This window comes from Adelges cooleyi, unplaced genomic scaffold, assembly GCF_023614345.1.
Source record: "Adelges cooleyi isolate 19-005CV unplaced genomic scaffold, UGA_ACOO_1.1 ACOO_flye_CR_arks_rails_tigmint_CR_PRNA_651, whole genome shotgun sequence".
Taxonomy (NCBI): Eukaryota; Metazoa; Arthropoda; class Insecta; order Hemiptera; family Adelgidae; genus Adelges; species Adelges cooleyi.
Window position 1 is genome coordinate 13,281,380 of NW_026096352.1, and position 16,524 is coordinate 13,297,903.

The 16,524-nt window shown below is 27.6% G+C and overlaps 3 protein-coding genes across 5 annotated transcripts in view; 1 reads left to right on the forward strand and 2 right to left on the reverse strand.

The window, feature by feature from the left end:
- LOC126844529 (ferritin heavy polypeptide-like 17) overlaps positions 1-16,524 on the reverse strand; it is a 49,528-nt gene that overhangs the window by 1,828 nt on the left and 31,176 nt on the right. Inside the window, exons 1-3 of one of the 2 annotated variants that reach the window (XM_050582800.1) lie at positions 4,513-4,850; positions 932-1,043; positions 748-866 (exon numbers count right to left, since the gene is read on the reverse strand). In XM_050582800.1, the coding sequence (XP_050438757.1) occupies positions 748-866; positions 932-1,037 (225 nt within the window). In that variant the 5' untranslated portion in view covers positions 1,038-1,043; positions 4,513-4,850. Of the gene's footprint in view, positions 1-747; positions 867-931; positions 1,044-4,512; positions 4,851-16,524 lie in introns of those variants that run through there. The other variant, XM_050582801.1, reaches the window with a different exon arrangement.
- Positions 4,961-9,601, forward strand: LOC126844530 (ferritin subunit). The gene is made up of 6 exons (XM_050582802.1): positions 4,961-5,109; positions 5,302-5,445; positions 5,525-5,643; positions 7,488-7,646; positions 7,718-7,864; positions 9,079-9,601. The coding sequence occupies exons 2-6, from the start codon at positions 5,367-5,369 to the stop codon at positions 9,235-9,237; spliced, it is 663 nt and encodes a 220-aa protein (XP_050438759.1). The 5' UTR covers positions 4,961-5,109; positions 5,302-5,366; the 3' UTR covers positions 9,238-9,601.
- LOC126844525 (protein Hook homolog 3-like) lies at positions 9,945-15,740 on the reverse strand. Of its 2 annotated transcripts, XM_050582791.1 has the most exons (16): positions 15,723-15,740; positions 15,416-15,520; positions 15,008-15,093; positions 14,880-14,952; positions 14,550-14,652; positions 13,659-13,739; positions 13,331-13,557; positions 12,960-13,116; positions 12,437-12,714; positions 12,209-12,373; positions 11,987-12,126; positions 11,789-11,929; positions 11,542-11,711; positions 11,256-11,461; positions 10,405-10,476; positions 9,945-10,298 (listed from the first exon to the last, which is right to left on the reverse strand). In XM_050582791.1, the coding sequence occupies exons 2-16, from the start codon at positions 15,473-15,475 to the stop codon at positions 10,167-10,169; spliced, it is 2,091 nt and encodes a 696-aa protein (XP_050438748.1). In that variant the 5' UTR covers positions 15,476-15,520; positions 15,723-15,740; the 3' UTR covers positions 9,945-10,166. The 2 variants fall into 2 exon arrangements, with proteins under 2 accessions (XP_050438748.1, XP_050438747.1); XM_050582790.1 differs by lacking the exon at positions 15,723-15,740 and having other exon boundaries at positions 15,416-15,696.

Below are 16,524 nucleotides of genomic sequence, written 5' to 3' on the forward strand. Positions count from 1 at the left end.
AAAATGAAAAATATTATTAATTTACACAAGACACCGATTTATAACTTATATATTTTGATGTTGAGAATATTTATAATTTAACTCTATTTTAAATACTTGAAAAAAAAAAAAAAGATTAATAGATTTCTCCAAATTGAACTAATTAAACGGCTTTAAGAATTTAAAGTTTTTTCTACTATTTTTTTATACTTACTTTGGATGATAACCCAAATGTCACAAATAATTAACATACCACTATTATAAGCAAATATTGTTATTGCTAATACTTCTGGGTCGACTATGTATTAGTAGCACTCAATGTTAAACAAATGTTCATGTTTACATCATTAATAAGAATAAACATCACCTTGTATAGTTGTTGAAGTAATAACAATAAGATAATCAAACTATTAATATTACTGAGCTCATAGTGTTCTATTAAGAAAATAATACTCATAATCAGGAGACATGTTTGAAGATAAAAATACTGCACAGGATAAATCTTCCCCAGACTTTATTATATAGAAGTATTATCGTGCTTATTTTTTGTTATATCTTCTATGACTGGGACATGTGTGCAAATGTGCAAAGAAAAGTTTGTAATCTATCAATTTATGCATATTTATTTAGTTATTATGCTAATATTAATATATATTTAAAGTTAATATTATGATGGTTGATTTGTCTGTTTACATTCAGTTTAAATAAAGAAATACCTAAAAAACAAATCTTGCTTTACTCGAATAGAATTTATACAAAAATACATACCATCAATAAGTATTGAAAACTGCGCAAAATATGTGACTTGGAATAGTATTGGAAACTTGATAAAATCTCTTCTCCTTTGAAAGCTCCATACTTGGAATTACAATTTGTCACTTCTCCTCCTGAATAGGGTTTAATATTATATATTAGAATACTAATTCAAATTATATAAATAAAATAAACTTACCAACTGGGCTGCAAGCACCAACAACATCGTTGTAACAATATTCTCCAGTAACGTATCCTACACAGAATGTAGTCAATACGCAGATTGCTACTAGCTTAATATTCATTTTTGCCTGAAATTAATTTATAATTGTAAATAGTTTCTAAAAGTGTTAAATACAAGTTGTATTAAAATAGTCAAATAGATGTTAACATTTTTATTTGTTAATTTTCGACGTACATCAAAAATATTTAAAAACTTTAAATTATTACTTAATTGCTATTAACGCTCAACATAAATAGAGAAATAATAATAATAATTAAATAATGACAATAAAAACCACTCAAAAACATCTATGGTATAGTATAATGGACTAGCTATTTTTTTCTCCATAAACCCAAACACATTGTTAAAATTTAAATATTATTTTAGTAATATCAAAAAAAGATTTATCTTAAGTCTCCGTCTGAAACTGAAACAATAACTATGAATATTATTTTTGTTGTTAGCTGTAAAATCTTTACACTAATTTCAGATTTATTATTACTAAAAGGAATAAATGGTTGTTAATTGCTGTAATTTTACAGGCACTGGTTGTCTTACATTTTTTTGTCAAAGTTACAATTCATATCAAAAACTCACTTTTATAAATTATTTTGTTATTATATTTAATTGGAAATATAGGAGATACATTCTTGATATGTGGATTTAAAAATAAATACATAAAATATTATTATGACAAGATTGTATAATACACTGTATAGCATGGAGAATTTTTATTCGCCACGTTGGATGTTGTGATACCTTTTCCGCTTTTTTTATTAAAATAATTTAATTTACATTTACCGCCATAAATTATTTACCTGTTATGAATACAATTTAATGGCTATATGAGTTATTACATAATGATTGTAACATAGATAATATAAAAGTCATCAATATTTCTAAATATTTGTCAACCATTAACGGATAATGATCAAGATTTATTTTTAGTGTAATTAACTTAAAGTATTTAAAATATGTATAGAGTAATATTGAAAATACTATCCAAATACAAGTGTAATAATTTAAACCAATTACTCATACTTAACCCTTCCGGTGGATACGTATCAGTACAAAGTGCATTTATCTCATTATATTGTGATAAAGGCTCAGACACATCCGCCAAAAAAGTAAAGTACTAACAAGACTGTCTTCATGAGACATCCTGTATATTACTTATTATGATATAATATAAGAATAGACATTTCTTTTGTTAAAAGTGACAATGGTTACGAAGGCAGTACCTCCTTACATTTCCCCACTTGTAATTGAATAAAGCCAACTGCCATTTTCAACAAAAGGATACCTTATCTGTATGCTACAAAATACATGTAATACTATATGATATAGCCTCTTCACATTCATTTTATTTATTTAATATATTATTTGAAAATTATCATTACTTGATTGAGTGGACCAGTTGCAAAATGAAATAAAATAATAAAATATTTCAAAAAACTTTAACCACATAAATCAATACAATTTAGCATAAACGCGAATACAGACTGACTCTGTTAGCACTGGTGATGGTAACATTACTGCTGAAATATGTGTATACATTTAAGTGTACTATTTTTTTGTGGTTAAGCTTTTTTTAAATAGTTCATTATTTTACTTCTTTCCTATATTATGTTTAGAGAGTCACAGAGGACATAAAAATATATTTTAACTGAAATCTATATTGGGTAATTTTTGTTAATATTTATTGGTAATTAATCTTCATGTTATTTAAACCTCGCGTTTCTTTTAGTAGTTACAAAACAAATTAAACAAAAAAACAGTTTATCACTATTCCTGAAAACTTTGTTGGTTTGAACAAACCGCCTTGGTAACTGGTAGATTAAATTATGAAAAAAAAGAAACAATCTAGAGGAAAAAAACCAAATGAAAAGTTGTAGATACTTAGAATTACTTAGAATTTGGTAAACAATTGTTTTTTAATGAAATTAAAAAAAATTAGGTATTAGAAAAATGTTCATTACTTATTTAATTAGACATTAGAGAAAATCCATAGTTTAAAGAGTTTAATCTATAAATTTGTTTTAGAATAGATTACTTTTGGTACAATACAAAGATAGGCGAACCAGTATAATAAAATTACTTGTACAAGTATTAATCATATCGTCGGCCTAAATCGCATAGGTTGTAGGTCCAAAATGACAAAATGTTCAGGAGAAGAAAAAACATTTGATAAATGCACTTTTAAAAAAAATAGACATTATTTTTTTCCCCTTCATTTAAAAAAACATAATTGAACAATTATTGTTTGAACAATTTAAATATTGTAATTTCAATTAATTTTTTTTTAATGGACTTGGAACTTTTTTATCTTATATTGTCTAATAAAATATATGGAGATATGACTGATGATATTTGTTCAACGGACTTGCAACTATTTCTTCTTATAATTTTAAATTTATATGAAGATATGACATACAGTTTTTAGGCAATATTTAGTTTGAAATATTACCTATTATGGAAAAAATAAACATTTACATAATTAAATTAATAACAAATAATAACACTATGCTAAAAATATTGTATAGTATTCAATCAAAAACATTATCAAATAGTGGATTGGAGATACAACTTTTTCGTAGTCATATCATTAATTGAAGTATGACCTTATCATACGATGAGTTTTTTCTTCTTCATTATAATCACTAAATATCCCAAAATCAAAAACAAAGGAGTACAACCTTTGCGATTTAGGCCGACGATGTTAAATAACCCTTATCAATGTCCATCTCAGATTTAAAATCTGATAGTAATAAAAAAAAATCCAACATTTTTAAATTTAATTATTACCTATATGATGTCAATTTAAATGTTACTTTCAAGGATAAAACATTATAACACAAAATATAATAATTATAGTTCTGCAATTTTCTACTATCAGCGAATAGAACTGAAAAACGTATCAGAACCAGTTAATAATTTTTCAAGGGATGCTTAACACCTTAATTACTAATATAGACAGCCACCCTCAAATAGAACATTAAGGGCTGCTGAAGTATCCCATTGATTGTATTATAGCAGCTAAACATGATACTATACAATAAGAGTAAATATTCAATTCTGTACCTTTATGAAACGATTATAGGTCAGTCATAGAAATTAATTTAAAAAAGGTATGTATTTTCAAAAATACAGTGTCAAGTTGAGGTTTAATAACAACCTAGAGCTCATTATTAGAACTAATAGAATTAAAACATTGATTTTCAAATTGTTACATATAAATGTAGCAGACATGTATCGAGTCGTGCGACGATCGTCAAAGTTCTGATTACAACAATACACGGGTACTATGATACTTACATTTTAAAGTGAAAACAAAAGATATTATAGTATATTATAATATTTTACATACAGCAAAACCAGGTACTATAAATTTTCAATGTTACGGTATCTTTTCTTTATTAAATATTATATATATATATATATATATATACAAATTCATTTTATATAGTAGGGGTAGTTTTGTCATTAAGACTAGGTAGATTACCGAGTCGGGTGTGAAAATATATATTTATATACGTATAACATGTATCAATACTTACAATGTTGGAATCGACACCCTGTGAAGAAAACGGATGACCAATTCTGTTGACAAACCGTTAAGAAATGACAGCGGACCGACGTAACGTTCAAGAGTAATGATTTTGTATCGAAAAATCGACAATGCCGTACGCCAAAGTGCTCGGCGAGCGTTACAAAGTACAGGGCGAGCACAAAAAAAAAATAAGAACTAATACTTTTAACAATAGATAAGGCGCATTTGTAGAATGTAGAGTTGTTTTTTTTGTTTCACTCTTAAAAATAATCCAACGACGACGATGTCGATTAACAAGACAAACACAATGGCACGATAACAACAATAAAGTATAGGCCACTGGGAAATTTACTGTGCGCACATACACACACACACTCACACACGCACATATACACACACATACACAGCCGCCACCGACACGAGCTGGCGCATTAGCAAAGCAAACAGGACAAAAGAGCGAAGGTCGCGTAGAGGGGCACTGATAACATTGGGACTTGTCGCACTTTGTCAGCCTTCCAATTTCTTTGTGGCTGCCGATTGCTGCTGTTATCGAACTATAGTATTGTTATAGTACAGCCCAAACCACTGCTACACGGTCTATGAGGTAATAATAAAATTATTATTATCCCGACGATACCCGTTACTGTGTTTGTTAATATTTTATTGTTTTTACATTTTAGCATTTAGCGTAGTCTCAATTTTATTAATTCTTTGCCGTCCACAGACGGTTGTGTGTGTATTGTGTGAAACGTTAATTTTGTTCGGTGCAATAACGTTTGGTCGGTTTCTTTTTCAGAATTCCAAGTCCGTTTGTGATCAATCAATCCGCACTCAAAAACGATCGTAGTAATATCATCGAAAATGTTAAAATTATCACTACTCGTCGTGGCTGTGCTCTTTGTGGTCAGCGACCATCAGCAAGTTCACGGCAAAATGCAATGTGAGTACCCGAAGCACTGTTACGTATACAATTAAAGGTATATCCGTTTATTCTATTGTGTCCGGTTGTGATTTATTAGGTAAATTGCCAAAGGTTCAAATTCCAGACGACTGGATCACCATGGTGGATCCGTGCACGAAAAAATTGAAAGCCCAAGTCCAAGAAGAACTCATCGCTTCTATGACATACTTTGCAATGGTAATGACTTACAATTATACTCTTAGGGAGTGCGCATGATTTAGGGTAGTATTAAATTATCGAACAACATTACTACTCATGTGTATGTAATCAATAAAATCAATATCCCAATCATTCAGTAGGCAACAGTATCAATACCGATTGATATTAGTTTAATGAGCTTATTTCAAGCTTGAGATAGTATTGTTATCATAAAAGAGGCATGAATTCTCATAACCAGTCGCACTTTGGTTTTGCGTTTTTTACCATATTATAGTGTTTTCTATGCTGATTACAAAACTGAAGCCTGAATTAGGCGGAATTCTCTATTTCAAAAGTTATAGCTACTTGAACTTTGAAGTTTTCCTATATTACAGTATGCAACGGGTGCGGCGGCAACGGTTAGCAATCAACGCGACTATGCCCGCGTGGTCTTTTTTTTTTTTGCCCAACACGTAACACGGCTTGCAGGCGCTGCACTGCAGTCATCTCGTGCAACAATATTCAGCCTAATTCTGACCTCAAATTTGTAGTCAGCGTAAAACAAACACTTTAATACGGCAAAAATGTCAAAAAGGGGTGTCCGGTAAAGTGAATTTGTGACACGAAAAAGTCGTTTTAATAATTTTGGACTTTAGCTTTGTATTACATAATAATTAAGTGTTCTATCAAAGTATTTTCCTATGTCTTTAAATCTGTATTAATAATGGTAAAATTATTAGCTGATATATCAAACATGAATTTTTTGTCTACAAAAAGCACTTGTGCTATAAATTTGCTTGCTTTTCGTTATTTCATTTTCAGATTTTTACCTAAAGTTTGATCAATATTTAAAAATAAAACAAAAATTAATAAAATTAAGTGGTAAATAAAGTGTGAATAACTTGCAATAAGTAATGACAGGGTGATAACCGCTTTTGAGTAATTACTCTGGCGAGAGGTTTGGGGCAGTGCAGTACAATGTTATCTATTAGAGCACTCAGCCATACTACCTCTCTGCCCTATACTTTTAATTAACAATAATAAAGCCAACAATTCTAAACCGATTCTAGACTCATTTGGTTTAACAAGCGATTTTGATTTGAATTTGAGTTCTTAAAAGTTGTTCAAGTTATAAAATAAATAAGTCTAATTATTAGGGTGATCACATTTTGATAATTTTTTGCTCAGAAGGAGAAAATCCTCTTAGTTAGATCAAATATGCAATGCTAATATAACTGGCAACTATTTTACCCATATTTCTGGATTGTGACAAATGTATATTTTTAAGGTGTTTTTCTTAGTAGTGAAAGCAGAAGGGTTTACTTTTGGCTTAAAGATGCATATTTTATATACAATTTCTGATCTGTAGACTCGCTACATTCGCTCAGTATTTTAAAAGCTATTGAAGGCTCATACAGACAGATAAAAAAACATATTTTTAAAACTAATACTAGCTCAGCTCCACATGGAAGCTAAAATGTATAATACAATTTTTTCAGCTCTAATTTAAGGCTGTAAAGTGAATACATGATTATAATGTCTGCTTACCTAACCTAATCGTTCACTCTTAAGTGGCACTGAATACAACATATTTCCTCAATTCCTCGAATAAGAAATAAATATGCAAGCACATAAAGGCAAAAGAAATAAAACAAATAAATGTTAAAAATCTATTATTTTACTTAAAAACTTGATAAGTATTTATTTATAACGGCCGCCAGTATATGTCAGTAGATATAGAGAGTATATACTCATCAGTATACTGATTTTCCTTCACCTAATGAACATTCTAATAAACATAAATTTCCAAATGATATGTTGAAAAACATTGATTTCATAGTTCTGTTATAGTAGTATGAATATGTTATACATTTTGTTTACAGGGAGCACATTTTTCTAAAGACACAATAAATCGTCCAGGATTTGCTAATATGTTTTTTGAAAATGCCAGCGAAGAGCGAGAACATGCTATTAAAATAATCGGATATTTGTTGATGAGAGGAGGCTTAACTCAGGATATTGGTCAACTTATCCGTGACCCGGTATGTCAAAATATTAACCCAGTATTGTTTAAAAAAAACCTCTAATACTTATTATAATTGTATTATTATAGCAACCATTAGCTGAGACTTGGGCTGATGGTTTGAGTGCTTTGAAAGATGCACTGAAATTAGAAGCACATGTGACCCGTAAGATAAGGGACATTGCCAGTACGTGTGAAGAACCTGGGCGGGACGGACAAGATTTCAATGACTATCATGTAAGTAGTACTTGAAATGTTTTGCCTTACGTGACAATAAACTAATAGTCTTATTTGTTTCATGAATGATTCGCTAACTAAAGTATTACTACTCAATTTTTTTTCCCATTGATTTTTCTATCATTGACTTATCTTTTAGAGTGTTTTTGATAATCACCTTATAATTAAAATATTATTGACTCTTGGTATTATAATTTTAAAAGTTCTACTTAAATGAAACTTTGATTTAAATTATTGGCATTCAAATAGCTATGATAAAATGTTCGCTTTAAGTACTAGAGCGATAAATATGTTAAAATTGTAGAACTTTAATAAGATTCCAATGCAATTGATCATTACTAGATATTAAGGTACATTGACCTACAAAAGGGCATTATAGTTGTAAAAAATAGCATGACAGAAAATAAACAATAAGATGTGATAATAAAAATCACCCAATTATTATTTTTATATGACTGACACTATATTTAATTAGTTACGAGTTTTCAAGAAATTGCCTAACATTGCTGAAGGATTTACTTTGTAAAATATCTGTTATTTTATTAAGATAAAGTAGTTTATTTGTTTGCTACCTATTACAAACAGATGTAATTATTCAATAAAAAAATTAATAAGTGGTGCCCTTTATTAATATTTGCTCTTTGGTTTTTTATATATTTAATCGCAACACCTATGAAACTTAGATAGGCATATAATAGGAGTATAAATAATCAGAATAACAGTTAGCAAACAAAAGACTTATCACCACAGAAAGGTCAATAATATATATTACTATTACCTTTTGAATATTCAACATACATTTATTATTTATTTGAAATACTTACTGAGGAATTTATATTTCTCTGTAGATCACTTAATGGTTTGAAATAATTAACCCTCCTTAAGTGCATGCTTTACGGCACTGTGTATAATATTAACATTTTTTCACAATTTTGCCTATTTGTATTTATTTATGCGTATGACATTACAAATACCATACAAATCGCTCTGACTAATAACCAATCTTTAATACCTCAATTTTATATTAGTTATTTCATTACATGCCACATATTTTATTTACTTCTCCATAAATCACAAAGAAAACAAATAGTTCTTACTATCTACAATCTTGATGTATAAATAGTTAAAGTAAAAAAATTTTAATACAAAAATAATTTGTTAGAAGTTAGTTAGATCTTGATTATTTTTCTTTAATGTTATTTTTAAAATTTTAGTTGGTGGATTGGTTGACTGGCGACTTCTTAACTGAACAATATGAAGGCCAACGCGATTTAGCTGGAAAGATATCCAACCTTGGTAAAATGATGGATTCGCATGGAGCTCTTGGCGAGTTCCTGTTCGACAAAAAACTGTTGAACGGAGTGTCAGTTTAATGATAAATATAATAATATTACTCATAACTTAACTGTTCTTTTCTTTGTAATGTAATTATGATGTAAAATTACTATTACCTATATTTTTTTAGAATTGCTATGTACCCACTATAGCCATAATGTACAACCCTTATATGACGGGGTAAAATTAAAATGTGTTACTATTTATTATCATATTACTATTATATTCAAAAATACTTATTCAATTACGACATTAATAACAGTGTAGTAAAACATATACAGATACACAATTAGTATAAAATGTTTTGTTTAAATTGTTAGTTTGATTAATTTTTTTTAACTATTACACTACTTATTTATAACTATTACTTTATAACTGATTGTATTATCTACTACTTACGAACAAAACATTTTTTTTATATAAAATTATACTCAAATATAAGTTGTTGTTTATTTAAGAAAATAATTTCATATTTTTATATACCTTATTCCATCGCTGCCTCTTATAAGGAGATTTTCAAATGATTTTTGCTAGGACGGTCGTTTGACTGTGAAAGAATGGATATAAGTTAATTAACTATCAGTGATGTTTTCATAAAATAATATCTGTTCGATATTATTACTTAATAGCTTCTGTAGTTCTAAGAAATAAAAACAAAATTTGATTATAATGCTTTGCAAAAAACTAGTCAATATGTTTATTTATAAAAAAAAAAAAAGTATTACACGATAATTAGTTTAATTAAAATTAATACTTGTGTATCCTTAAAATTTAAATATAATTGTATTCATTTAACTTTTATAATTTAGTGGTCTCGATAATTTCAATATTATAGGTATCAAAAATAAAATTTATTGATAAAATTTAATTTTGCCAATTAGAAAAGTTGAATGAAAACAAAATTTAGTAACTATCAAACAATAAAAAACGCAAATTAAATAAATATAATAAGTTGTCTCGAAAAAAACTATTTCGATATAATAGGTAATTCGACATTTTTATTTGGTTGGTGTCTGTGTTTTGATAAAAATGTTTGACTGTGCAATAACCCCTGATTCATTACTCGTTGGTCAACAGACTCTTGCATTTTTGTTTGGGCCTAAAAAAGAGGGGAGAGAATTATTACAAGTACATTTTTTGTTAATCTCCTCTGTACGGTAAAAAGTCAAATAATTCTTAAATGTATAAAATATACGATAACTTACAAGTTTATAAAACGCAGTAGCCATTAATTTTTCTTCGTGTTCTTGTGACATTTTAAAACACTCTTGTTCTTTCTAAACATGTACATAAATACAAAAAAAAAATAGATTTTAATTAGCTGATTATTTCTTTTAATGGCTATCCAAGTATTATATCACCATAACTTTAACATAGTAAGAATCTAGCATAATTGAAAATTTGTACGGTCAATTTTGGAGAAAAAACATTGTAAGTGAAATTCTTTTAGTACTTAGCTCAATTAAAAAATGACACATGAAGCCATCAGTGTTGAAAAAATAATTCATAACAAGAATGTTAGTTTCTCTAGATCATTTAAGTAAGTGTCTACTCGCTTTTGTTAATTAAAATGAAAATTGGTTATTTAAATTAGCTTCAGAATTATTCTTAATTTGTCCGATGGAACTTGTGGCGAAATATTAAAATAAAATAAAACTTCTGACAAAAAATGCCGTTTTAACCAAAATGTATTATTTTCTAGAAACTTCTGTATTAAATAGTAATAAAAATCACTTGGGCAGCAACCATTCTTTAAGCAAACACGGTGTTTTGAATATAAACTTACAATCAAAATATTATTAATTTTTTTGTAATTGTCAATGTTGGCAAAAACTAAATAAATAATAATAGTTTTTATTTATGTCATCAAAACTAAATCTTCCGGGCCCTTTTATTTTATTTTTTTTGTAGGCCCGAGCCCTTTAATAAAAGGTTTAGGGCCGAGCCCCCGACATAAGAGCTGAGAAAACCGGTCTGAATACGGCCCTGTGTAGATCTAATTAATGTGCATGATAGAAATTACTATGACTGGAGACTTAGAAAACTATATAATTACCTTTAAATCCATAATTTCACTGTTTGCTTTCAGTAACTTATTGTGAAGAACATTTATATCTGCGTCTGATGTCATAACACTTTTCATATCCATTGACTTCACAACGGATTTTGCTTTTTCAATACATTTTTTATGTTTTTCTTCCCACTCTTGAAGTTCCAAGTCTTTCTGATTTATAGTAACTTGTAGTAAGTTTATTAGCTGATCTGAACAATTTAATTCAACTTTATATTAACATTTGATTATTACAGACAATACAATACATTATTATTATTACAATACATACCTTTTTCTGTTATTGCTGCGTTTTTTTCTTCTATGTCCATTGATCTCGTGTCTTTTTCACACTGAAGTTTATTTTGAAGTTCTTTTATCTTGGACTTCCATTCATTAGAGTTTTCATCAGACTGTTCTTTAAGGTCGGATTCCAATTCCATTATCCTTTGATTCGCTTTCCTGTCAACAAATTATACACCTATGACACTAAAACAGAACACAATGTGAAAAATATTTAACTGAACCAAATACAATACCTATTATCCAAACGTAACTGATTATATTGTTGTCTCGTATCATCTAATAGTGTTTGCAGTACAGTGATTTTATCTTCTTCTGGATCTTTTTGATTCATTTTTAACATTGTATTTTCATGTTGAAGCCGAACTAATTTTTGCCTAAAAATATTATCATTATAGTTAAAAATGAAACATTTTAACAATTTAAAAACTGACTTTAAATCCATGACCGACTCCAAATCGTCACTAGTAGTTGTTTGTGAATGTTCAATACCACCATTGCGTTTTTGCTGTGTTTGACAGCATTTTAGTTCTTCATTTGCTTCTTTTAATGAATCTCTCTCAACGATTAATCTCTAAACACAATAAATTAACAAAATAGACACCAATAAAATAAATAATATATATATATATATATATGTAAAAAATTTGATTTACATCTTTTTCTTTTTTTAATGTGCTAATATTTTCTATCATTTTTTTTATTTCAAACTCTAATTTATCTGATTTGTTTGTCTCGTCATTGAGTGATTGATGCAGTTCAGTCACTTGTTTTTTGTAAATATCCAATTGTGATTTCCACACGGTAGTTTTTTTTATTTCCTTAAAATAATTTATACAATAAAATATTGATTAAAACTTGGTAAACACTAAAAAGGCCCTCACCTGTTCCAATTCCATGTTTTGTTGAATATAAGCTATGTTTTTTGTTTCTAATACTTTAACTTGACGTTTTAGATCACCCAGTTCTTCAAGTTTCTTTTTGTACGACTGTAGGGTTGATTCGTATTTTTCAACTCTGTCAGCTGTGTCTCGAAGAATATCCAACTCGTCCTTTAACAACCTTGCTTCGCCAGCCGTTTCTTGTAGTAATTCAAATTTTGATTTCAAATCAGTCATTTCTCTCTCTTGTGTCTCAAATTTTAGCCGATAGTCATCCCTAGCTGTTGGAATAAAACAATTAATACACATATGAATAACAAATATGTAAACACAAATATTTTCCTACAATAATGTACAACAAGGATTTTTATCATCTATTATAATTTCATGTACACAAATAATAATTGTAAATTATCCTATAAATACTTCTATTATGATAAGTCTAACTGTTTTGCACTATCTGAAACTTTTAAAATATTAAATGGCTAATGCGTTTCTTGACATTTTATTAATGTAAAAAGCTTACATGTTTCAGCTTTGTACAGTTCTTCTTTCAGGTCTTCAATTTGTCTTCTCATTTGACCATTACCTTTCAGAGGATCTTCCACACTTTCTAATAGCCTTTCTTCCAAATGTTTTTTTTCGTCTAGTATATAATTTTTTTCTTCTTGCAATAAACTAATCTAAACATACAGATTAGATAAATCAATTTTAAAAATGTATTTTATGGCAGTCACCAAATTGGATTTATTAAAAAAGGATTTAATAACATACACCTATAACCAGTATATATTGTTTACATACAGTTTCAGAATGGTTTAAATTATTGCATTTTACGAATGAAAGTAAAAAAATTTGAAATTAATTTGGTTATTAGTAAAACAAATAACAATGTACTTGTGAATCAAGTTCAAGACAGCGTTGAGTCATTTGATCTCTATCTCGAGTTACTGCTTGAAGTTCGTCGACAATTTGTTGCATTTGATCTTGCTGTACTGTATCAATACTTAAACTATTAGTAAAACTACTTTGAGCGTGTCCTTGAATTCTTTCTAAATCTTGTATAGACTGCATAATTACTGTTTGAGAATTTTCATCCATTGATCTAATCTTTGTAATAAATTCTAGAAAAACAAACGTATATCAAACTTTAAGAACTTTTCAAAGCTAATAATAAATTCAACAAAACTAAATAACTATAAAATCTAACTTAAATATAAAATACCTTGAGCCTTACGACAGTTCACAGCACAACCTAAGATAAGCTGTAACAGACGAGCTAATTCTTTTTTATTTTCTTCACCACCTATATAGAACAATATAATTATTTTAATAACAAGCATACAGACACAATCATCGAACTATTGTCACGAATAAAAAAATAATTATTGTAACTTAACGGTGTAAATAATTATGTATTTATTCTGAGTCTAATTTTGGGAGATGTAATAATTCCCTACATTCGTTGTAATCTTCTCATTACTTCTAATTTACAAGGTATAGTATTATACAATATCTAATTTATTATATATTTTAACAGCTACCTAAAAATATTACGGTTAAGTCTAAAATTGAATGCTACAATATGTATTTATTAGGTACACAACTACCACAATTATTACTGGAAAATATTTAACAAATTAATAATATTTCAATTTAGTATTGAATAATGATAGGAAAAAATAAAACATATTATTATTTCATTTTCAAAACAATCAATAGTTTCTTCAACTTACAAAATACTCCAGGAAAAGTTATGTTTTGCTGACGATACAGGTTTTCTTCTAAAAGGTATATAGTGAAATAAGTTATTTGTAGTATGTAATATTTCAGTGATCTCACGAATTTAATATCATAATGGCTTGTTTATGTTTATTTAAGACAGAACAAATGGAATATTGAACTTTTATTTTTATTTAGTAAAACAAAAAAAAATTAGTTTTAATACTTAATTTATTACCTATATAATTTATTTATTAAATGACAACATAATAAACTTTATCTATATTTATCAATCTTTATATTATTCCAAGATAATGATGTTGAGCCTTGGCATATTTAGTCTGAGCACAATAATTATTTCCAAACTTTTGTCTTTAACCTATTTAAGTATTACCTATTTTCAAAACATCTGGGGCAGCAAAATGTCCAATATGTTGAGAATCGCACTCTTGATAAAAATCGTGGATTTTTTCTACAATTTTCTTTAAATTGCTGACCTAAAAAACCAAATTAAATTATAATATAGAATAGTCAGAACAATATATTTTTTAACATTTTTACATATAATCTGCTTCTTTCTGTTTAGCATTGATGCAGAAATCAAACACTAAGGTAAGTTTGACAATTGAACCACATACCCAATAATAAATATGCATATTTGTAGTATTCTTAAAGTACAATACTTAGATGTAATATATTACATGTGTATCATCTATCTAGTTACCTTAAGTCTCCAATTACTACCAACATCTTTTTTTATTTTTGAAAACCAAGTATCATCAAAACATTCTGGAGCACTATAAAAAAAATACATGTACTTATTTATGTTTTACATCAACAAGTACTACTTACATTTGATTAAGAGCTTCAGCCATTGCGACTCCATCGGATATATCGTGTAAAGTCCTATGAGGTGCTTTTAGAGATAACGTTTGTAACTAAATATAAAATAAATAAAAAAACAGACTTAAACATAAGTATTGGCAAAAAATAAATAATACTAATATTTACTGTAAATTGTCATACAATTTTTATTATACCCTATAATTATAATATTATGTTTAAAGTATCAAAATATAAATATTGCGAATGAATAAAAAAAATATGTAAGGTAGTAAGTTAATAACATTAACAGTGTCCTACAATAAAATATGGACCACATGAATAATGTAAGAATTTAAAACAATTATAAAGTAGGTTGGTTTCAATATTTTAAGCATGAATATTTTTGATTTTGTATTTTCATAGTATTTTACTAACCCATTTAAGCAATACATTGCAAAGGTCTTTATTGTCAACACCAGTATCATGAAAATCCATTTTTACTTGAATTGGACACAAAAACAGTGGAGTATATTAGCGTTACTAAAACCAAAAATGGTATAGTGTTAGAAAAATGTATCCATATTTACATAAAGCTGAACATCCTATAATTTGTTTTTAATGATATGAATATTTTTACGAAAATGCCAATTCAATTAACACTTATGATCAATTTATAATAAATATAAATGTACTAATTGAGAAATTGACTGATTTCTTAATTTTAAAACATAAATTTCATTACTTTAAATTATAATAATCTTAACAAGTAAATAATATGTAAAACGTCATAATAATTTACAAATACATTCATTGAAAAGAGAATGTTTACATTATTATGCTTTGTATTTTTAGAAATATAGATAATATATTAAAAAGATAAGAATTTGATAATATTATCACTCAGTATCATATTATGCATTATGATATTATAATTAATATACCTATTTAATAAACAAACAAAAATTAACTTAAATACATTTCACATTTGACGTTATTCAGTATTGCAGAATAATCCAAGTACCTATTAAAATTAAGTAGTAAGTAGTATAATATCAGAAATTAAAACTACTCATTGAATAATAAAAAAAATGCAAACATGAAACAGCTAAAGATAGAGTTTAAAATAAAATTAACTAAACGAGAATTCCTAATCATTTAATTTTGGACCTAGTCCAACTAACTAATACAAAGTATACTTTTCCAAGTTTCGACATTTCAATTGCTTCTAGTTTCCTTTATCTTGTTCTCTTAATTTCCTAGTTCCATTGGCGTAAATCATTGTGAATGCTCTTTTTGTCATGACTATTCGTTGTCTTATTTTTACCGGACATCTGCTGTCCCTTGTTAGTGTACTTGCCAGATATTTGTACTAGTTCATTTAGTGTAATTTGATTATCTAACATTATTTTTCCGAGCGGCACTCTACTTTCTTTAGTCACTACCAAGACTTTTGTCTTCTTTATAAGAATTCGCATTTAATGTATTCAATGAGTGCGGCAAGTTTTTCTGTGTTTCTGCTATATATTTACCCTCAGCGAATTGGC